The sequence below is a fragment of the Chenopodium quinoa genome, unplaced genomic scaffold, assembly GCF_001683475.1.
Source record: "Chenopodium quinoa cultivar QQ74 unplaced genomic scaffold, ASM168347v1, whole genome shotgun sequence".
Taxonomy (NCBI): domain Eukaryota; kingdom Viridiplantae; phylum Streptophyta; class Magnoliopsida; order Caryophyllales; family Amaranthaceae; genus Chenopodium; species Chenopodium quinoa.
In genome coordinates this window covers 502,820-525,781 of record NW_018744676.1, presented here as the reverse complement: position 1 = coordinate 525,781, position 22,962 = coordinate 502,820, and the positions used below count along the sequence as shown (strand labels likewise).

General features: G+C 36.3%; 2 protein-coding genes across 6 annotated transcripts; both read right to left on the bottom strand.

Annotated features, from left to right (window-relative positions):
- Nucleotides 1-1,376: 1,376 nt before the first annotated feature.
- LOC110702220 (abscisic acid 8'-hydroxylase 4-like) lies at nt 1,377-5,109 on the bottom strand. Of its 5 annotated transcripts, XM_021879925.1 has the most exons (11): nt 4,751-5,109; nt 4,301-4,622; nt 3,166-3,315; nt 2,927-3,011; nt 2,804-2,830; nt 2,602-2,681; nt 2,387-2,473; nt 2,168-2,246; nt 1,996-2,102; nt 1,747-1,865; nt 1,377-1,622 (listed from the first exon to the last, which is right to left on the bottom strand). In XM_021879925.1, the coding sequence occupies exons 1-11, from the start codon at nt 4,975-4,977 to the stop codon at nt 1,502-1,504; spliced, it is 1,404 nt and encodes a 467-aa protein (XP_021735617.1). In that variant the 5' UTR covers nt 4,978-5,109; the 3' UTR covers nt 1,377-1,501. The 5 variants fall into 5 exon arrangements, with proteins under 5 accessions (XP_021735617.1, XP_021735614.1, XP_021735616.1 ...); XM_021879922.1 differs by having other exon boundaries at nt 2,804-3,011; XM_021879924.1 differs by having other exon boundaries at nt 1,996-2,084; nt 2,804-3,011.
- Nucleotides 5,110-5,684: 575 nt separating this feature from the next.
- LOC110702219 (jasmonate O-methyltransferase-like) lies at nt 5,685-11,333 on the bottom strand. Its single transcript, XM_021879921.1, has 4 exons — nt 11,025-11,333; nt 10,227-10,637; nt 7,990-8,268; nt 5,685-6,263 (listed from the first exon to the last, which is right to left on the bottom strand). The coding sequence occupies exons 1-4, from the start codon at nt 11,112-11,114 to the stop codon at nt 5,880-5,882; spliced, it is 1,164 nt and encodes a 387-aa protein (XP_021735613.1). The 5' UTR covers nt 11,115-11,333; the 3' UTR covers nt 5,685-5,879.
- Nucleotides 11,334-22,962: the final 11,629 nt, after the last annotated feature.

Sequence of the window (22,962 nt, the reverse complement as noted above, 5' to 3'; positions counted from 1 at the left end):
TTATCATTATTCTATCTTTTAATTGCTCTAACTTCATTATTTGGATTTTGGGCAATGCATTTTATTTCAACAAAATAAGAAATTCACTTTGGTAATATATATTACGTATTATTGTATATACAATAATTTTCTATTCTTAAAAGGCAAATCAATAATAGCATGTGTCGGAAAAAAAAAGTACCTAGTATATGTCAAAATTTGGTGCAAAAATTTCCCACCATTATATTTCCAACAAATGTAAGAAAAAATAATGTATTCTTAATTAATTAATAAAGTATTGTACTCCGTATTTGTTAAAGTGTGTGAATAAAATATGGATGGAGGTATATATGTGTATATATCACACATGTGTTTCTCTTTATTAAATAGAGCCCTATATTTCTTAAATTTCTTTTAATTTTTCATAGAGTGGATCGGCTTAATGCAATAGTTACCCTTTATTCTTTGGTATAAATATTAAAATCAATTTATCGTGCTTCACTTAATAAAAATTAATTTAGTTTACTATAAACTATTGTTGAATTAACATTATAATTTATTGTAACATTAATAAAAACCGTGCATTACACTGGACTTAAAACTAGTTTCTCCCTAAAACTTCGAATTGAATTAGAAATTGTCGCCTTTAAAAATAAGTACATGGTTGTTTTTGAATGCATCATAGTTGTAAGTTAGCGCAACATAATTCTGGATGTCAGTAGATTTCATTTGTAAGTTGTAATTTGTAATTGTTGATTAATTGATAACTATCAAGCTATGGAGTAGTGAATACAGGAACATATTTACATATGCATCATAGTTTGAGTAAAATTCATGCCAATTGCCAAGTTATGTAAATTCACTTATGTGTATGCTCAACAATCAAAATTGTTTATAATAGAAAAAAGAAAAAAGTCAATATACCATTAAAGTAACATATATTAGTAGAAGTACTATGTACGAAGTATATATAAAGTTAGAAGCTAATTTTTAGGTAAAAAACTAACTTGTCCTCCTTAATTCCATAGCTACATTCTGCAAATTTTCATCATTCTTCTTCCTTTTTTTTTTTTTTTTTATTTTATTTTATTTTTGATATTTTATTATTATTATTATTATTATTATTATTATTATTATTATTATTATTATTATTATTATTATTATTATTATTATTATTATTATTATTATTATTATTATTATTATCATTATTATTATTATTATTATTATTATTATTATTATTATTATTATTATTATTATTATTATTATTATTATTTTAACTTGCAACAATTTATTTGGACTTTGAGCATTGCACCAAACATCTTACTCATGCATCGTAAGGTCATATGCGTCCAAGTTGAAGTAACAACGGCCCAACTTTACAAACTGTTTTAGTCCAGAGAGCAGGCCCATATTCTACCAATTCTGGATCTTAATATGGTAAAGCCCAATCAAAACGTTGTGACACACTTACAACTGTTTGTTAGAACAATTTTCAAATGTATACAATAGATTGTACATGTTTTTAATTATCCTTAATTCTAGTTTCATTGTTAATTCGTGTAATTTGGATTGGACAACCGCTTTTCAACCTCGAAAATAGTGCCCAATTTTCCACACTTGAGTCTGGATCAGTTACCTCCCACCTAAGAATTGCATAAAACATGTTTGAAATGATATTATTTCGATCCACTAATCGATTTGTTAGTAAAAAATTAACGTTAACACTTAGCACTAATAAAATTTCCAAGTCTTGCTAGGAGGACTTACTTGTAAGTGGTGATTAACCGGTAAATGAACACAAGCATCATTGTTCTGGCTAAATTCATGCCTAGACATGTTCTTCCTCCCGCGCCAAAAGCTAAGTAAGTGTATGGTTTTGGTTCATTCTACGTATACATCACAAATGATTTAGTTGTACGTATCAAGGCACATACACCTCTTTTTCGGTCTTTGTATAAACTGATTAAAAGCTGAGTATAAGAGAGTACACAAGTGAATGTTGTAAGGAAATCTTACATCAAACCTAGAGGGAATGAATTTATGAGGATCTTTATGTAATGTAGGATCAAAATGTATAGCTCTAGCATCGACGTTAATATTCCATCCTTTCTTGATTGTATACCCTGTATCAAGTAAAAATTATAACATGTATATATGTATGTGCTTAATTTAAGGAAGACTAACTAACCTAAGATGTTGCAGTCGCGGAGTGCAACTCTTGGGAACCATGGTACTATGGATGCCATCCTCAAGCTTTCTTTTACTACCTGAATTATACCATTCATTAATAATAGTCCCTATATGACGAGTTTTCTTTGGTCATATTTAATATGCGACAATCTTTAAGGGACATCTCAAAAAGAAGTATGGGGATAAGCGGCTAACAAAAAAGGGGGCGGGATAGTACCTTGGCAGCATATGTCATCTCATTGAGATCTTCTAATGTAAGGGAGGATTTGGTTGCAACTCTCTTCTGTAAGCTGAGTACTTCATCCTGTTAGAATAAAGAAATTTTATACGAAGTAACTTAAATACAAGTATGGTATGTACATTTACATTATTACAAGGTCAATTTCATAACACTCAAGCATAATCCATCATACATAGTAAGCTTGTATATACCTGTACAACTTTGAGTACTCCTTGATTTTCATCCAAGTATTTCACCATCCATGTCATCGCGCTAGCTGTGGTGTCCTGACCTACATTTTTAATTATTTACACATCATTAGATATATAATTTCTTACTAATCCATGATTTGCTTAAGATATTAAAGACAAATATATGATTCCAATATGATGATTTGACTCATTGAAGAATTACCTGCAATTATCATGGTTAAGATGTTATCTTTGATTTGTGCATCAGTTAAGCTTGACTCTGAATCAGAAGAGCATGGTTCGCGATTTTTTCCCAAAAGTAAGTATTGTAGAAAATCTGTATTACCATGACCATAAGGAATTTGTGTCGAATGTCTTGCTCTTCTCTCTTGAATCATCTTCTCTAGCAAGTTCATAATTCTTTTCCTTGCCTACATTTGCAATTTATCTCAATTTCATACGGCAGACTAGGGGCTTGCCCTCAGGTAGAACCTAGCTACCAAGGGGAGCAAGGGCCTAGGAGAGGATTTAAGGGCCGAGGACCGGGGTTACTAATAAGCTGCTACAAAGGTTAAGAAAGTTTACCTTAAGACCTTTGCTGAAAGTAGTCCAAGGTAAATTCAAAGGAAATGCAAGCATTCCATGACAAACACAAGCAACATCCTTTTGTAGCATAGATAGCTCACTTCCATCTTCTAAACTTAGTAGCATTTTACACATTGCCTTGAAGGTTATCTGCCAAATTCATACATTAAGCCCATTACTTTTCACTATCTGTGCAACTTAGATCAATGGCCCAATTATTTAACAGTATTAGTAAATCTGGCCCACTTTTCTTAGCCCAATTTACTAGTAGGATGTAAATTTGAAAATCTCTAAGCCCAAGTAGCAAGTAGTCTTACACTATAGTGGCTTAGTACATAAAATACTTGTTAGTGCCCAAATATACCAGGTACAACCGTACAATGTGCTGAATTTTTTTAACAATTTTTTTTTAACAAAATGACATTTATTCATTATGAATAAATAATTATAACTCTATGGTCTAATATATAAAATCTACTCTACTTATTATTTTAGAGTCTTAGGTATCTCAACATTAATTCCCCAATTATATTAACCTTAATTTCACTTATTTAAGGTCATAACAGTTCAGATAGGATGAGTTTATCAATTTTTTTTAATTTTTTTTAATATGAGCTATTTAAGTTCAAATTACAACTAATTAAGATTTAATAAGGTATAAGAAGTTTTCCTCAAAAAGTTCAAATAAGTGAAACTCAGGTGAATAAAACATACTAGTATTTAAAATAGGTGTAGCCAAAATTCCTTTGTTCAAGTATAATATTGTACAAAAATAAAGTTTATGCATAAACCTGTATGATTAAAACAAATTTGAATTCATCAACCATAATTAATAGTCGAATCATAATTATTATTGGTATACATTGTACATTCATCGCAACTAAAAAATTCGAAAGCATATATCAAAAAGTTTCATTTACGTCATGTCTATGGCATACTCAAAAGCAATTTATATATTCCATAACTTTACATAGTTTATTCCATAAGAAGTAACATAGATAAATCTTGAACTTAATAAAAAAAAAATAGCTTCATAAATATGATTGCAAATAGGTCAAAGTGATTCTTATACTAGTATATTATTCTAAGATATATAGATGTTGTACAAAAAGAATTGTTAATGATTTGACCATACCTTAAGTGCTTGATCAAGTATGATCACATTTCCTGTATTTTTCCAAGAGTTGAGAGAATCTACAACCAATTGATCAAATTGCTTGGTGAAATCAGCTGTGGAATTTGAGTTAAACAAGTCAAGAAGATGCCTTCGAATTAGCTTGTGATTTTGATGTGATGCACAAAGTAGGCTTTCTGACCCAATTACTTCTCCAATTGACCTAATATACTTCTTTGTAAATTTTCCCAAATCATTGCTTAATATTTCCTTGGCTGATTCTGTGCTTGCCACAAACACATGGGTCTCTCCAAATATGTGCGTCTTAAAACAATTACTATACCTTATCGGAAAAAAATAATTAAATTCAATGTAAAAGAATAATATTTTTAATTTATGTTCAGGATAGGTATGTGCATTTTTTTAGGTGACTATAAAAAAAAAAAGTACTAGTAGAGTTTTGAAGTATACCTTAGATGGCGAGCTTGAACGAAGCTATAAAAACCTTGTTTGCTATAAATTGCTGCAATGAATTGTAAGGTTTCTCCAATATAAGGGAGTAATCCTCTACTACCCGGTGGAAATTTTAGACTTAATTCCCCATTTTTACTCTCATCAGGACTAATTAACCATAACTTCTTCATCAAATAACCAATTAGCAATAAAATGAGAACAAATAGGTATAATCCGAAAGCCATATTTCTTCTAATAATTTGATATGATATAAGAATAATTATTTGATATAGTATGCGAATAATTATTAGATAATTGGAATGAAGTTATACTTTGTTCATGATCACTCATAGACTTATAAGGAGTTTTAATTTAAATTAAATATAATTTAATTATACTGGTATTCAATTTTAAATATAGTTTTAAAAGGTGGTGCAATTTAACGATGTAAGAATGGCCACGATAATTAAGGGAGATGATGGGTGTTGTGATCTTGGCCTGCACATTGCTGTTTAATGTTCTCCACTATAGTTAGTGGGCTACTAAAATTGAATAATTGATTGCTTCTTTTTATCAATTCTTCGCTTTTATTCTCTTTAATCAATTACTTGTCACGGATTAATTCAGATTTGAAGAAACGCAATAATACAGAATAAGTAAGAGTACTAGCTATTTGTCAGAAAATCGAGAATGTAAGCATCATCATCTCTAATTAGCCCTACTTTACCTAATACTATAAGAGACGAGTTCACATGGTCTGGGCCATGTTTGGACCATTTTTTTTTCGAAAAATTAAACTTATCATCTTTTTAGGATGTTTACGGTATAAATTGGTGTCTCATGTAATTACACCTTTTTTTTTTTTTTTGCTATAGATTTCAAATTATCGTTCAAGCAGGATATATTTATAATATAATCCGTATTTTGAAATCTTCAATCAAATTAGAGATATATCATCAAACGGCTAATTTATTAAACATTTCCACAGCAAAGCATTCATTTTAAAACTACAATTACAAGAATAAAAAGAAAGCAAGTAGTGTTAAACCGTACGAATGAAGTTTAAGTTAATCTTTTGGTTACAATCCAAGGAAAGGACTTTTAGAACTAAATGCTAGCTATGTAACCTTAAGCATGTAAGGTAGAGCTAATTTCTAATTAAGGAAACAACTAAACTAATCATTGTGGAATTATTAGGGTTATTAGTAAAGTGATCTTCCAAAATCTTAGTATACCTTTGAAAAAGATCATCCATAACAATTTTCCCAAAGTAACGCTCCAACATAGACTCAACCACAGCTCTATGTATCTTGGCTACTCTTTCTCCCTTCGCCAACGCCGCCTTGCATAAACTATGTTCATCAGACTGGTTGTTGCTGAGTTTTACGTCTCCATCCCATTCAACTTCAACAGCTTCGAAACGATGCCCGAAAAATGATGATTCTTCTTTTACTAGTTGCTTAACTTCTTCTAGGCATGGTGCATAATATGGCACATTGAAACAATCCAGCTTATCCTCTTCAATCAACCCCTACATTAGTTCATCATACGTGCATGTCGTACTTGTTATTATTCATTTACGAATATGTAGACAATTCATAATTACAAAAAAAAAAAAAAAAAAAAAAAAAAAAAAAAAGGTTTTTTTTTTTTTTCGAACACTTATTTTGTCTTAAGTTATTAATTATTTTTTTAAATTTTTTATCTAGTAGAAATTGTCTGAACTTGATTAATTTTTTTTTAAACTTATTTTATTTGAAATTATATGAATTTATCTAAAAATTTCGTAATATGTATGTTATGTTAAATGTATACGGTATACTTATAACAAATCTTGTTGAAATAATTCAAAATAAGTTGAGCACGCATAATAGGCTCTAATTAAGTTATTTTTCATTGACATGTTTATTAATGTACGTAAAGTTCTTAATCTTCAACAACCATTATAACTTAGGGTGTGTTCAATTCACCCGATTTTCACTTATTAAAACTTATTTTAGTTGTAATTTGAACTTAGGTAACCCTTATTATAACTTATTTTTCCTGAATTGAACTAATCTGAACTTAGGCCCTGTTTTGTTCACCTTATTTCCACTTATTTCAGGGTTAATAAGTTCAGATAAGTTCAAATAAGGGCTAATAAGTTCAGATAAGGGTTAATAAGTTCAGATAAGATAGGTTCAGGAAAAATAAGTTCAAACAAGTTGTGATAAGGGTTAATCAGGGCTACCCAAGTTTAATTTATAACTAAAATAAGTTCTAATAAGGGCTAATAAGTTCAGATAAGTTAAGATAAGATCAGATAAGTTCAGATAAGTAAAAATCAAGTGAATAGAACGCACCCTTAATTTTTCTAGAACTGAACTTATCTTAACTTAACTGAACTTATTAGACTTGAAATAGTGAAAATAAGGTGAACAGAAGAGACCCTTATTATAGTGAGTTATTTATAGAAAAAATGCTAACATACGTGGTATATAGAATTGTTACGGAGTATATTAATACTAAACATTCAATCAGTGGTTCATGGAGGCGGATGTACCATGCGCATGGTACATCCGTTCAAAAAAAAAAAAAAATAAGCGGAAAGGACAATGTATAGAAATGTAAAGAACATTTAGTTAAAGTGAAAAGAACATGGTATAGAATTGTAAAGAACATATATCTAAAGTGAAAAGAACATATTGTTAAAATGTAATGAACGTGATAAAAGAACATAAAAGATATAAAAAAAAAAATAACGTAATAAAGCTATTTATAACAATGAACCTGACACTATTTTATAAAGAACACACTGTCAAATAATATTTTTTTTATCTCCGTGTTATTTGATTGTCAGTGTAATGTATTTTTATTTGTGACATAATAATATTCATTGTTTACAATGAAATGTTCTTTAAATTTTGTCTTTAGATTATGGTGGGTGAATATAAATAATGTTCATTACATAATATTATTATGTTCTTTATTAATATTATGGATGTTCTTTAGATATACAAAAAAAACATAAAGCTGGATGTTCTTTGTAAAACAGCTATATGTTTTTTACAAAACAACTATATCTTCATTCCGCCTTTTATCAAAAATTCGGATGTACCAAGTGTACATCCGCCTCCACAAAGAAAATTTCACTAAACATTAAACAATAAGTCATTATATATAATATGTATGATTTTGTCATCCATTCTCAATACTACAATTTATGTTGTCTAAAATCATATCACACATAAGTGGTAGTAAAACCTAAAAAAACTAACCTCAGAAACCATGCTGTTAAAGCTCTTGGCAATCAACTCCCAAGGATAGAAATTATCTTCAGAAGAAGTAGGATCATTGGACCTTCTACCCATAAATGTTAACACCATACGCCTCCCTGAAATTACTTCTTCTGCACGACATTTCAAAAATAAAAGGAAATCCTTTCTAAATTGTAACTTGTATGCGTTTATCACTTCATTTGGGCTAGTCATTGACATGTATATCTTCCCTTTGTTTAGCATCTTTGCGTTATCTTTGTCATCCAAACCCGCTGGAACCTGCAAATTAAATCAAACCTTATTTCTCGATTTTCAATAGGTGATACACGACTATGCTATGAGCTGCATATAAGTATTTAATATGAGTATATGACTATACACAAGTACATTTTTCTATATTAAAAGTTATACACGGTCGATCAATCTGTCACACATGCAAATATATATACAGAGTTTTTTTTTTAATTAACAATAATAATAATCTTATATGGAGGAATACATATAACATGATATTATTAGTTTATTCTAGAGAACATGATATAAAATATCAATTAAACTTAAACTTAGCATCGCGTCCCGTCATTGGTCTTATATATAACCCAAGGCCCCAACTTGTATTACTATGTAAATTACTTATATTCATCAATAAAAATTAACCTTTAAAAGAGAAATGGTGCTTATTAGTTACCAAATTAAAGAAAATATTAGGTGTTATAGATACAATGTACCAAGTTTAAATACTACCTCCGTTAAATATTAGTTACAATTTTAGGGGTATTATTTGTGATATATAAAATATTGCAAAGTTGCTACTAATACTAAATAAAAGTAGTATTCTAATTGAGGAAACTGGTTAACTTCGTACTCCGTACATAGATATTAGGTTTTTTTTTTTTTTCTTTTTTTTTTTTTTTTTTTGTGGGGGTGAAAACATAGGTTTCTAAGTTAAAGTGACGACTTTGAATTGATACTATTTTTGATAGGGGATACCTTTTAAGATAGGTTTTGAATGGCTATTGATGAATAAGTACATCAATATTCAATAATTGTGAATGTTGTGTCTTTGTGGGTGGTCCAAGAACAACTGTGAACTTGTAATTTCACTAATTTGTCTTCATTGACTTACTTTGCCAGTGGCACAAAACATATGTATATGAACAGTTGATAGACGGGTATTAGTATTAATTACTCGTAAGTCGCGTAAATAGGGACAGTAGCAAATTGGATAGTGAATTGTTGGAGTGGAGAAAGAAGCAAAGATACATATGATTCATAATCCACGTTCCTAATTAACTTTATAAGATTTGTAAAATAATATTGTTGGTGTAGTTATGTCACATTTTATTCCTTTTTTTTTTTTTTTAATAATAATTGATACGGTAATTTGAGTTTTTTTATGAAACAAAAATATATACATTGTATATTATGAACAATTTGGTACCACTATGACTTATGAGTCTATGATGATGTTGACAATTAGTCACGATTATTCAATTTCATCACAAAATCTTAAAATTAATCAATACTAGATTAAATTAAGTTTATTAAGCTATGTAATATGTATAGGTTTTTTTACTTTAACAAATTTTCATTCCGATACAAAATTATTAACTCATTATTTTCTTACTATATATCTAAAATTATCTCTTTCCTCAAAAAAAAAAAAATCTCTAATTCTTATTATTTTCATCTAAACTAAAACTTTAATTAAATGAAAATAAAGAGCATTATTATACTTTTCACATGCACAATGCTCCATAAGTAAATATTCCTTCCACTTCGGAACAATTGACCCTCTTCATTCGGCACGTAGTTTAAGAAAATAATAGGTAGGGGACGATAAAATTGTTTAATGTAAAGTAAAGTTAGTAAATTTACTTTATACGAATTAATATATTTATATTAAAAGGTAACATGTGATGTGAGAATAGAAAAAATTATTAATGAGCTATGGTAAATATGATAAATATAATTTAATAATGATAGAGTTCGATTTCTTGTCATCTATGATAGCGTGTCAATTATTTTGAAACGGGCAAAAAAGTAAAATATACTCCGTATCAATTAATTATTTCGAAACGAAGTAATTGATAAAGGATAGTGTGTCAAGTATTATACTGATTGGACATGGCATGGAGCAAGTGTCTTGGAATAATCTAGAGTAGAATACTAAGCATAGAAATTTTACCAAGTATTTGTGCATAAAAAAACAGCTAATAGTAAAGAAAAAATCTAACCTGAGAGAGCCAATGCAAGCTAGAAGAAGAATGGACAAAGTGCAAGGACTTGTTTGGAAGCAACCTCCCATAGAAACTTCCAGGAAGACCAGCTATAAAACATGAACATGACTCACCGCCTTTTTCCTCTGTCAACTTTTTTTGAAAATTAGAGAGTGATCCAAACACCCCATTGAAGTCATTCCCTGGTAAGTCATTCAAAAACACCATAAACTTGGGTGATGATGGATGTCCCTCCATCTTCCGGCATTTTGCATTAACCATGTTGATTATCTCCGACACCGCCCCTAGGGCCGTTGGGCCTGATGAACAACCGAGGTCGGCGATGACCATGGTCTCTGGTAATTCATTGCTTAAGTAGCCTTGTATGGCTTCTTCAACAAATGATTTTGTTAGGGATAATATCTTGTTCTGAAAGTAAAAATAAAAAATTATTTAATTGAAGACTTTTCTACATACCCAATAAAAAAACTCATATTTAAAAAAACTTTTTACGGAATGGGAGATCTGAAACTGATCTATCGTACACATATTTTCATTCTTAACCACTAGGTCAAGAGGTGACCTTGTTGGCTCTTTTTTATTTGTTATTTATACTCTTACGCCATTTTTTTTTTAACAATTTCAATATTATTCATTTTGACACCTATATTTATCAAGAAAATAACTTTAAAACATTAATAAAATATATATAAAAAAAATTTGCAATAAAGAAAATGACATTTATTTTACATAGCGTACAGTTAGTACTCATATATGAATAATAAAAAAGTAAAAGTGGTGTGTGTATATAATTACCCGAACAGTACAATTCTTTGCATAACTCTCTTCCCCTTGGCCTTTGTTCATGTGGAAAATTTGAAGCATGTCCATTGTTGTCAACTCCATGAAATAAAATAAATTTGTATAATGTGTTAAAACTAGAAGAAGAAATTAAATCAAGATAAATAATGTTAGTTGTTCTCCCTAATAAAATTATGTGGAGTAAAATGATCCTTCAAAAAAAAAAAAAAAAAACTAGAGTAGAACGAAGTAAGATGCTCAAATACTTCTTCCTTATTGAATCGACTGACGGACTGAGGTTGAGGAGGGGAGCGACATTTTATAGGCAATGTCTACACCTAGCCAATTATATGTCTATATATAGTCAATACATACAATATGCCTCCAAAAGAATGAATAAAGAGTTATTCTAAATGAAGCCCCTTCAAAAATTAAAAAAAAAATATAATAAAATAAAAACTCTAATTAAAGCAATGTTTAGTTTACACTATTTAAGCATCTGTACTTATTTGCGTTCATATAAAAAAAAAATAGTTCAAATCATACTTTATTATTTTTTTGGTGTTCCACCCGTTTTAGCCTTTGGGTTAATATGGATTCGAGGATCAGTTATGGGTGGTTAGGTTTCAGTCCCCTCCCAATATAGTTGTTGTTGCGGGGATCGAACACGCGATCCTCCTTATCAAGTGTAGCTCCAATCACCAATACACTTACCGACAATTGGTTATCATAATTTATTATATTATTTGTGATTATTGTTTATCGTTAGATGTCTTTAGTTTTGCAATAAAAAATTATGAAAATTACATATATATTTGAAAAATACACATTGATATGTGTAAATCTAATTAATAATAAGACCTCATTTGATATTTTTTTTTCCTTATTGATTATCGTACATGTACGTTCAAAATTTATTCAAATTGGACTATTAGAACAGATAAAAAAAAAAAGATTAGATTAGATCAGGAAAAGTCATTTCAAATTCAAATTAGATAAACAAAAGTAAGGTTAACCACTAAACTTAACGTAGGCTAATTCATTAATGTTTGGGTCCAATTCAGTCAACCTAATTGGGCCAATCCAAATGATTTAATTACAAAAGCCCAAAGCAAGGTTCTACTCTCCAAAGCATGCTAAAGTCAATCAAGCCCAGTCAGCATGGCAAGCCCATCTGACTTCAGGGCCCAATCCTTATATTTTGAGCAAAGGTATAAAAGCCATCAATTGTCTCATTTATCATGGATTCAGAAATAGCCTCAAGCAATTAATTCTCTTATACAACTTTTCTCTCTCAACACACTGAACTGACTTTAGCATCGGAGGGGCCTTCCTCGGCAACCACCCCCGAGGCTAGTTTACGTGTGTTTGCTGTGCAGGAAACCCTCGGTCCATTCATCAGTTGGTCCGAGATCAGTCTTCTCCCTTGAAAAGGGCTTGCCGAAGGTCCTATTGTTTTCATACCGAAACAATTTAGCGCAGTCTGTGGGGAAGATACACAAAATTAAGCCAAAAATCCAACCCATCTTAGTAGAAACATGACTAAGAGCGGTAAAAGCGCCAAGAGTGCTAAGAAGAACGATCCTTCCTCTTCGAAGAGAGACCTAATCACGGTGAGAAGGAACCCATCACCGGAACCTTCTTCTCCTTCTTCTTCCAAAGCCCCCTCTTCCCCGGAAAGGGCAGCATCGGAGAAGTCACCGTCCCATCATACTCGTCAGCCGAGAAGTTCGTCTCGGCCAAATCAATCAAATGCAAAGAGTCCTCCTCCACGAAGCTCACATTCTCAGTCTCGACCGAGAACAACTCCCCAAACGGGGCCCTCTACAGAGGAAGTGGCGCAAGCCGTCGCGGTCGTCATGGATTTCATGAAGGCTCAAGCAGGTACCTTTCCACCACCCCGTGATCACTCGCCTCTTTCGCCAAGACACCTTAGAAGGAGGATTGGCCAAGAGGATAGTGGACGGGCTCCTTCCTTCAAGGAGCTCGGGGACAAGTAAAAGGAGGACACTTGTAGGACCGAGCGGGAAAGGAAAAGGAACTCCCAATTCTTTGACAATTCCAAAACCCGGGACTCCAAGAGCTACAAAAGCAGCAATTCCACCTCCGCATGGCAAGAGCCTGCTCGCCTAAACGTTCACGAACGTCTAGGCCCAAGGGAGATGAGCGTGCATAGTCGCGTCACCTACCCGGAGGGAACCGAGCCGTACCCCAAATCGTCTCAGCCGAGGACGAAAACCACTTCAACCTCTCTAAGAGGGAGGAGCGAGGTCCCAACGGTTAGACGTAAAGGGAAGGCCGTAATGGTTACTATCAGCTCACCTTTCCAAAGTTGGATACTGGAAGAGCATGTACCGACGGTGAAAATCCCGGCGTACATCACTTACGACGGTACTTCGGACTCGAAGGACCACATTGCCTCTTACGACCAGGATGATGAAAAGGAAAAAGAAAAGGACCGTTGCACAAAAAGGCCTAAAGGCTTAAGTGCTTTAGCCCAAGAAACCTCAGCAAAAGAAAAATCTTTGGGAAAGGAAAAGGCAGATTCCTCATCTGAGCCGAAAGACTCAGAACATCAGCCACAGTCTGGGAAGCCTGCTAATATTGACAATAGGCCTGATCGAGAGGAGTCCAGCGCCAAAGCCATGGAACTGGACAATCAGACTGAGTCAATAGAGTTGACCGAAGGGAATTCTGAAAGATGTGTCAGCATTGGACTGGGACTTGATCCAAATGTTCGTGTTGAACTAATTCAACTCCTTCGGGACAACAAAGATGTGTTCGCTTTCTCGGCAATAGACATGCCCGGGATTGATCCGAACCTCATCTCTTATAAGCTTAATGTCAACCCTACATGTCGGCTAATTAAGCAAAAAAAGCGGAATTACTCCGCTCAAAAGAACCAATACATCGCAACTGAAGTAAAAAAACTTCTAGATGCAGGTTTCATTGAACCTTGACAGTATCCAGAATGGTTGGCCAATGTGGTGATGGTTTAGAAGGCAAATGGCACCTGGAGAATGTGCGTTGACTTCACAGATCTAAATAGGGCCTGTTCGAAGGACTTTTATCCCTTGCCGAGGATCGATCAGCTAGTCGACTCGACAAGTGGGCATGCCCTGCTTAGTTTTATGGACCCATTTTCTGGATATCATCAGATCTTCATGCACCTCGATGACAAAGCAAAAACGCCTTTCTTATGCGCTTCGGATTGAAAAATGCGGGGGCAACTTATCAAAGGCTGGTTGATCAGGTATTCGGCGTGTGTCTTCGGCGTGAATTCAGGCAAGTTCCGAAGAAGTGTGTCTTCGGCGTGAATTCAGGCAAAAACGCCTTTTCCACCCTTAGAAAAAATCAAATGAAGCAAAATCCGAAGAAGTGTGTCTTCGGCGTGAATTCAGGCAAGTTCCTCGGCTTCTTGGTCAGCAAAAGGGGATTGATGCCAATCCCGCCAAAGTTCAAGCAGCTCTGGATCTTCCCGAGCCGAAAATAAAGAAGGATGTTTAGCGTCTCACTGGCAGAATGACTGCCCTTTCTAGGTTCATCTCTAAGGCCTCGAACAAGGGGTTGCCTTTCTTCAAAGCGCTAAAACTCCCCAAATCAAAAGAGCTCATCTGGGAAGACGAGCAAAAAGAAGCCTTTAAGAAACTCCTTGAGCACCTGGCTCAACTCCCAACACTGGCAAGACCAGCTGAAGGAGAAACCCTGTACTTATATGTGGCAGTTAGCCCAGCCACTATAAGCACGGTGTTGCTAAGGGAAGAAGAAAAAATTTCAGCAATCGATCTATTTCGTCAATCACACTCTGACAGATGCCGAGACACGTTACGCCCTACTTGAAAAAGTTACATATGCAGTAGTGATAGCCGCTCGGAAGCTGAGGCCCTACTTCGATTGCCATCAAATAGTGGTCTTAACTGATCAACCGCTGGAAAAAGTCCTCGACAAAGTAAAGAATCTGGTAGACTAGCAAAGTGGGCTTTCAAGCTCACCGAGTTCAGTATCAGCTATCAGCCAAGGGCAGCTATCAAGGCCTAGGCCTTAGCAGACTTCCTAGCCAAGTGTTCTTGAAAATCTGGACCGTTTTCACGGATGGATCCTCCACCGTGAATGGTTTGGGGGCAGGGGTCGTCATAGCCTCTCTCGAAGGCAAATCCTTTGAATATGCATTAAAATTCTCATTCAAGGCTTCAAATAACGAAGCTGAATATGAAGCAACAATTGTTGGTCTAGAGTTGTGCATAGCATTGAACGCCGAGTATGTCTGTTTAAAAACAGATTCTCAACTTGTCGCAAATCAGATCCGAGGTGAATATGAGGCCAAAGAGCCCTTAATGATTGCCTACCTCGCAAAGATCAAAAGTGTCATTGCGAAGTTGAGAACTTTTGAAGTCGAGCTGATCCCAAGGGGTCAGAACGCACAAGCCGACACACTCTCCAAACTTGCAAGTTCAACTGTAACCAAGCTGAACCGATCTGTATATGTGGAAGTGAGCCGAGAAAAAAGTGTGGACCAAGAACCTGAGGTTTGCTGCGTCACACACGAGCTGAGTTGGATGGACCCCATCCTAGCTTACAAACTTCGGAGAGAAATTCCCGTAAGACAGGAACTTAGCCTCTAAGATGAAGAGAATTAGCTCAAGTTTCATCATCTTAAGAGGGGAACTCCTGAAAAAGTCCTTCTCAGCCCCACTATTAAAATGCGTGGGTCCAACTGATGATGATTACATCCTTCAGGAAATTCATCTCGGCATCTGCGTAAACCACATAGGGGGAAGAACCTTAGCCCATAACGCGCTAAGGGCCGGATATTATTGGCCAACCATGATCGCAGATGCTAAGGAACTGGTTAGAAAATGTGAAAAATGTCAAAAGTTCGCACCAATCATCCATCGACCATCGCGAGATCTTCAGCCAATCCTGAATCCTCTTCCGTTTGCTCATTGGGGACTGGACATTTTGGGACCATTTCCCGATGCTCCATACCAAAAGAGATGGCTGAGAGTCGGCATAGACTATTTCAGCAAATGGATCGAAGTCGAAGCAGCTTCAAACATTACAGAGCAAACTGTCAGAAAATATATCTGGCAGAACATTATCACTCGCTTCGGGATTTCGAAAGTTTTTGTCTTCAATCATGGGAGGCAATTTGACAATTTTCCACTGAAGCGGTACACAGATCAGTTCGGCATTAAATTGGCGTATTCTGCAGTTTGTCATCCGCAGAGTAATGGTCAAGCCGAAGCTGCAAATAAACAAATCCTCAACGCTCTTAAGAAGAGAGTTGAAGATTAAAAGTCCAAGTGGATAGAGGAACTTCTAGGAACTCTTTGGTCACTTCGGACAACAGAAAAAGAGGCAACGGGGCATTCACCTTTTGAGCTGGTGTATGGATCCGAAGCCATCCTTCCAGTGAAAATTGGCTCAGAATGTCTACGAGTAAATCTCTTCTCACCCGAAGAAAATGAACAACTCATGAAAGAGTCCCTTGACTTCTTAAATGTGATCAGAGATTCGGCTCGAGATAAAAAGGCTGCATACAAGCAAAGAATCAACAAATTTTAAAACCGAAGAGTCCATGCAAGACTTCTCAAAGTTGAGGATCTTGTTCTGCGGAATGCTGCTGCTATGAAAAAAGGCCGCATTCATGGGAAACTCTCAGCCACCTAGGAGGGACCTTACGAAGTATATGATGAGCTTCAGCCGGGAACATACCGACTTCGGCAGTTGGATGGTACTGAGTTGAAAAATCACTGGAATGCCGATGTACTTAAGAAATACCATGTGTAAAGCCCTTTGGGGAAGAAAAATCTATGTAAGTACATCTTTCTTATTAATGAAAGGCCTTTGAGCCACCATTTATTCAAATTCAGCAAGTTTCTATTTTTTCTGTCTTCAATAGTTTTTGAAAAAATTCAAGGTTTTCGTTCGGTGCTGCCCGAAGTATTGCCTAATGAGGCCTTATACTTCGGCAAGCCGTAAAACCTGCCAAGACGAGGATAAATGATAAACCCCCGAAGTATTGCCTAATGAGGCCTTGTACTTCGGATGAATCAGTTCCTCCGGACAAAGAGGCCATAGGCGCATCCGAAACATTGCCTAAAAAATAGGAGCTGATAAAGCCCCGAAGTATTGCCCAATGAAGCATTGTACTTCGGATGAATCAGTTCCATGTGATGATTGCATTTCCGAAGTATTGCCTAGTGAAGCATTGTACTTCAGATAGAGCATTCCCCTGGCATCGTGTTTCAGATAGTTGTTCCCTCGGATGAATTATAAAGATCAGGATGTATTGTTCTCGGAGTCCAAGACTTCTGAACAACGAAATCGTATCCTTCAAAAACAAAACAGAAGATAAAAGAAAAATGAGTAGAAACTCTAAAGTCTGGATTACTTCAAAAATTTTGCCGAGGCAGATCCTTGGCTATATAAAAAAAGTCGAAACAATCACCTCAAAAAACCTGAAGATCTAATCTTTAGATTTCTAGGGGGGCAAGAGGCACTCAGCTAGCCAGTTCCAAGCCGAAGCTTAGTACTTGAAAAAATTTCACAAGTTGAAAAAATCTAAGTAGAAGGAGCAAGGAAAATGGAATGAAAGCAAAACAGTGCACTCGCTGCAAACATTGAAGTTCTCAGCCAAAAGTATCCCCAAGCCGAGGTTCAAGACTAAGTAAAGAAAACAGGGCAATGGAAGAGAAAAGCTGAGAAAAACTTCAAATTCATTCAAATTGAGGGTTTTAAGGTCAAGTACAATGAAATCTTAAATCGGCAGCCGCCCAAAAGCGGAAAATAACAGCTGTCGAAACTAGTACAAGTACTTAAAAAATAAGCAAAAATAAGTTTGTACAATGCATGTCAAGTTGAAGCAAAAGAAAGGCAAAAAACAGATGCGGTATATTATCATTCAAGCACATGATGATCCGCAAAATTCTGCAGACGACTGCCCGAGTTCTTATGCTTAGGCGTTGGTCGGATCTGCACTTGGAGCCTTGGTAGTTTCGGCATCAGCAGAGGACGAGGCAGGCTGAGCAATATCTTGCTCCTCCCTTGCAGCCTCTTCTTCTTCTCGGGCCTCAACTTCAACTAGGCAAGCAAGGCAAGCGAGCTTGGCTTCATGAGCAGTAAGCAGATTGGGATGGGTAGGAATCATTGACCATTCTTCGACCACATCCCAATTGATGCTTGGATCAGCATGAAAGGCCAGGCACCGAGCAACTTTGAAGTCGTTATCAAAACCCTCATCATACTGATCTTGGGTGTAGATTCGGACTTTCAGCAAGTTTCGGGCAGCCTCGAGATCTGCCTTAGCCTTAGAAGCTTCGTCAGTCTGGACCTCAAGCTGGCTTTGAACTCCTTTTAATTCAGTCTTAAAATTGGAGAGATCAGAGTCCTTGGCCTTCAACTGATCTCTGAGTCGCTGAACTTCAGCCTCAAGATTAGCCTGCTTCACTCTGAATTCCTCGTCATCATTTGTCGAACTTCTGCCTCTTGTTTCATTTTTCTTCTATCCGAGCCTTGAAGCTCGGAATATCAACAGCCCCATATTCTTAGATTAAGGCGTGGCCCTCTCCAATCCAAGGAAAAAATGGTTTGCTTAATTTCTCGGCAAAAGTTTCGGAAGCTGGCCGCCATTTCTTCCATCCTGGATTTGCTCTCTGCAGATTCCTCCTCTGCCTTTTTGCTCTTCAGTTCGGCTAGTTAAGCTCGGTGATCAGCCTCCTCGGCTTTATTCTTCAGCTCCTCGTTCAAACCCGTAGCCATGACATGGTTATGAACGACCTACAAGGTTCGAAGACAAGTTAGCCGAGGAAAAGGACTTAAGTAAAAATTTGAGAAAATATCTTAGGAGAAAACAAGCTTAATGGAAAGGAAGCAAAAGCACTTAAACAAAAAAGTTAAGTAAGAAAAAGCTACCTGCATTAACAGCTTACGGTTCTCAGCAAAAGGGTCTGGCACCCTCGTAAAAGGTTCGGACACTCAAGCAGCTGCCCGAAGAGACCAGACCTTCGCCCTTTCCAGCTCGAAAAGGCCAGATAAGTCACCAAAAAAACTCAACAGCTGAGTTTCGGTGAGACAGCATGCTGTTCCTAACAGCTTCTGGAACAATCAAAAGTGGGGCAGACTCAAACCCCATGTCTGAAGACTGGAAAGTCCGGAAAGAGTTCCTAGCAGAAGTTGATGGAACGTCAAAGTTCTTGGGATCATCAACTCTTTCTTCGGCTTCCTTGAAATTTTCTGGCCTCACATCCAAAATTCGAACATCGTCATCCTCGGGCTGCACAAGTAATGCATCATCCTCTTTCTGAACCTCATCAGCGAAAGGTTCAGCTAGGTGCCGAGGAGACGGAGAAGATTGGGTGATGGGAGGAGACCTTTGCTGAACTTCTTCCTCCTTATTCTCGTGACGAGGAGGAGTTTTCTCTTTAGCCACCTCGGCCTGGTCCTCATCCAGCCGAGGTCTCTTAGTTGGGGGCTCAGTAACCGGGAATTGTTTCGAATTTACTACTGCCCTTCTTCTCCTTTGGCCAGCCATTATTTCAGCCAAAAAATCGTCTGAAGAAGATCAGTCCATATCAGCCTCTCTCTTGTCTCCTTCTCCTTCGTCAGACTGCAGCAGAAGAGAAAGGGGGGCAAGGAGTGATATCATTATCATTAAAAAAAAAAAAAAAAAAAAAAAAAAAACTCCAAGCCGAAGCTTAGTACTTAGAAAAATTTTACAAGTTAGAAAATCTGAAGTAGAAGGAGAAAGACATGGAGAAAAAGAAAACAGAAAAAGCAGTAAGGCTTACCGAAGTCTTTAGTAGTTGCTCGTCCTCGGCACTAAGTGCGTAAGGTTAAGCAACAAAAGTTTGCAGCTTAGCACTTTGCTCAGAAGTTCTGGCAAAGATTCCAGCCTGTACGCTAGCAGCAGTAGCAACAACTTGTTCTTCAGGACCCAATAAGAAAAATAGTCCCTTTTCAAGAACCAAGGTTTTTGTTGTGAATACTCAGCTGGCTTAACTACCTCAAGCATTGACGAGCGCAGTGAAGGGGCCGTAGCTGAAGGATCAATTATTGTTAGGGCGTTCTTCGTCACTCGCCGAGCAGCGTTGATGCCGAGTCTATTGTATTCGAGGCCACAATTCCCTTCATGCAGCTCTGAAAAACCAAAAGAAAAAGGTTAATATGCATGAAAGAGCAACCAATAAAAACAGAAAGAAAAATAAAAAAGAAAAGCAAAGGCTTTCGGCCCCAACCGAACCTCTTACCATTTTGGTACTTTCGGCTGAGACCAACAGCACCGAGTATCTTCTCTTTGAAATTATAGTGGTAGCAGGGCAGCCAAGTCTCCGGCACATAGGCCATTCGGCCAGAGCCCCCTGGATTTCTCTTCTTGCCGAAGAGAGTTAGCAACTCTTTTTCTTTGGCTGAGAACTCATCCGGACCGATGGCTTTCATTTTCGGATCTGGCATTCTCAGATGCCTCGGCCCTCCAAAATAATTTGGTGATCCTCCTCAGCAGGAGCCCGAATCCATATCCATTAGCCTCTCCAATCTTTATTGGATGTATCATTCGGCCAAGTGGTCAAGTGCCCTATCGAGGTTTTAATCCTCCATCATCTAGAGCCATGGTGCTCATCAGATTGCTGATTCGGCATCAGCTTATGCAGTTTCCGAAAAACGTGGATGCTTGGCTCGAATCCATAGAAGAGACAGACCCAGAGGAATGCCATGACTCTTTGGATGTTGACCGGGGTTATTGGCACAATGAGATATTGTACCCATTCAGCACTTCCACAATTAACGGATGCAAAGGGAACTTCAGCCCAAACTGCAGCTGCCGAGTATACACCCTAATATAGCCAGGAGGGGCCTGTGAATTCTATCCTCGGCCACGGGCATTTGACACCAATACCCGTCTTCCTCCATTATGCCGTTGAATATTTCGATTTGCTCGGCGAAGTGATGGAGGGCATTCCCATTGACCCACCAGTCATAGGGAGCAGCATTCATCAGCCCAAAGTTCTCGGCGGGTTGTACCATTCAGTGGCCCCAGTTGGCAGTCGCCGAGGCCCATGCACTGAACCACTGCTAGAGGTGTTGGCCTCTTCCCAACCTCGGTAAGGCACCGAAGCTAGTGGTATCACAGCAATGGGGGATCCCCAGAAGAAACCCTATCTTCTCTCCCAGGGAGGAGGTTCGGCTGCTCAAGGGCGGCATTTGCCCAAGTGGCCGGCTGCGCCGAGCACCTAGTGGAGGAACATCCTCCCCATCCTCAGCAACTAAAGGCCTTTTTCCTCGGTCTTGAGCCATTGTTTACACGAATATCAAGAAATCGGGAAAAAGGAAAAAGCGTTGGAAAGCAGGGAAATCCGAACAAGTTTCGGAGAAATTTACCTTTGTCAGACGCGGAATTTGTCGATCAATTTGTTCGGGGCAATGAATTTCAGTCTAAAAGCTCGGAATTGCAGAGAATAAAGGAAAAAAAGGAATCGGGTTCTCAAGGGTGTTAGCAAATTCAGGAAAGCAATGTTTGAGAAAAGTGAATAAAAAGAGTGGAGAGGGCGGTTTAAATAAACTTGCTGGAATCAAGATTTCCAAGAGTCCGAACCGCTGAAAACCCCACTACTTCCACTTAATCATAACCGGAAAACACTTTCCCAAGTTAACTACCCACTAAACCTTCCACCTTCCCTCAATTATTCTCCTTAAACAACTGTTAAAACGTCACTAACTGTCCAAATTCCAGATTCAAATTACAATCATTTGTTTCCCTCTATTTTGCAAGTCAAAACCCGACCCGTCATCCTTCCGAATCGGGTCTGGGGGCAAGTTGTTTGGTCTAATTCAGTCAACCTAATTGGACCAATCCAAATGATTTAATTACAAAAGCCCAAAGCAAGGTTCAACTCTCCAAAGCATGCTAAAGTCAATCAAACCCAGTCAGCATGGCAAGTCCATCTGACTCCGGGCCCAGTCCTCAAGCCATCAATTGTCTCATTTATCATGGATTCAGAAATAACCTTAAGCAATTAATTCTCTTATATAGCTTTTCTCTCTCGACACATTGAACTGACTTTAGCATCGGAGGGGCCTTCCTCAGCAACTACCCCAACGCTAGTTTACGTGTGTTTGTTGTGCAAGAAACCCTCGGCCCATTCATCAGTTGGTCCGAGATTAGTCTTCTCTCTTGAAAAGGGCTTGCCGAAGGTCCTATTGTTTTCATACTAAAACAATTAATAAAGATATTAAAAAAATATAAACAAAAAAACATATGGTAAATAGAAGAACACGAGTGTGATAATAAAATATGTAAGTATAATAAAAACAACATTAACTAGAAACATAATAGAGAGTGCATTGCACTTACATGCAAATCATGCTCTCGTATGTACATAAAACTAATTTTTCTGTATGGTGTTTATTCCCTGATATGGAGAGTAGATGGCACAATCGTATTCATCCTCTCTTGGGTCGGTCTCCTAGTCCAACGTTAATGGACCACGCCACTATAAATTAGAGGGTACGATTAGAGCAAGATAAATAACTAAAAATTTCTTTTTTGGTCATTTTTTTTAAAAAATTATTAAGTTATTATTATAATTACTGTCATTTCTGCCTCACCCATCGATAAACCCCGAACTAATCATAAGTTCATAGACAATTCTAAATTGCTGCCCAAAAATTAACTATAAAACAAAACAAACAATATTGCATACAAATATATTATTCATTATTATACACTTCACATAACATGATGATAGCTTTAATAAAAATTCAAACAAAAAAACAAAACGAACCTCAAATCCTAGATGTAAAAATTTTGGCCTTGAATTGGGGATGAAAATTGATGTTTTAGAATTCTTGGATGGAGTTATACCAATATTTGTTTTAACTTCAAAATTTTCGATTTAATATTTTCTTAAATAGAATTGTTGTTGTGCATTTCGATCTGATATGATCTCTCTGATTT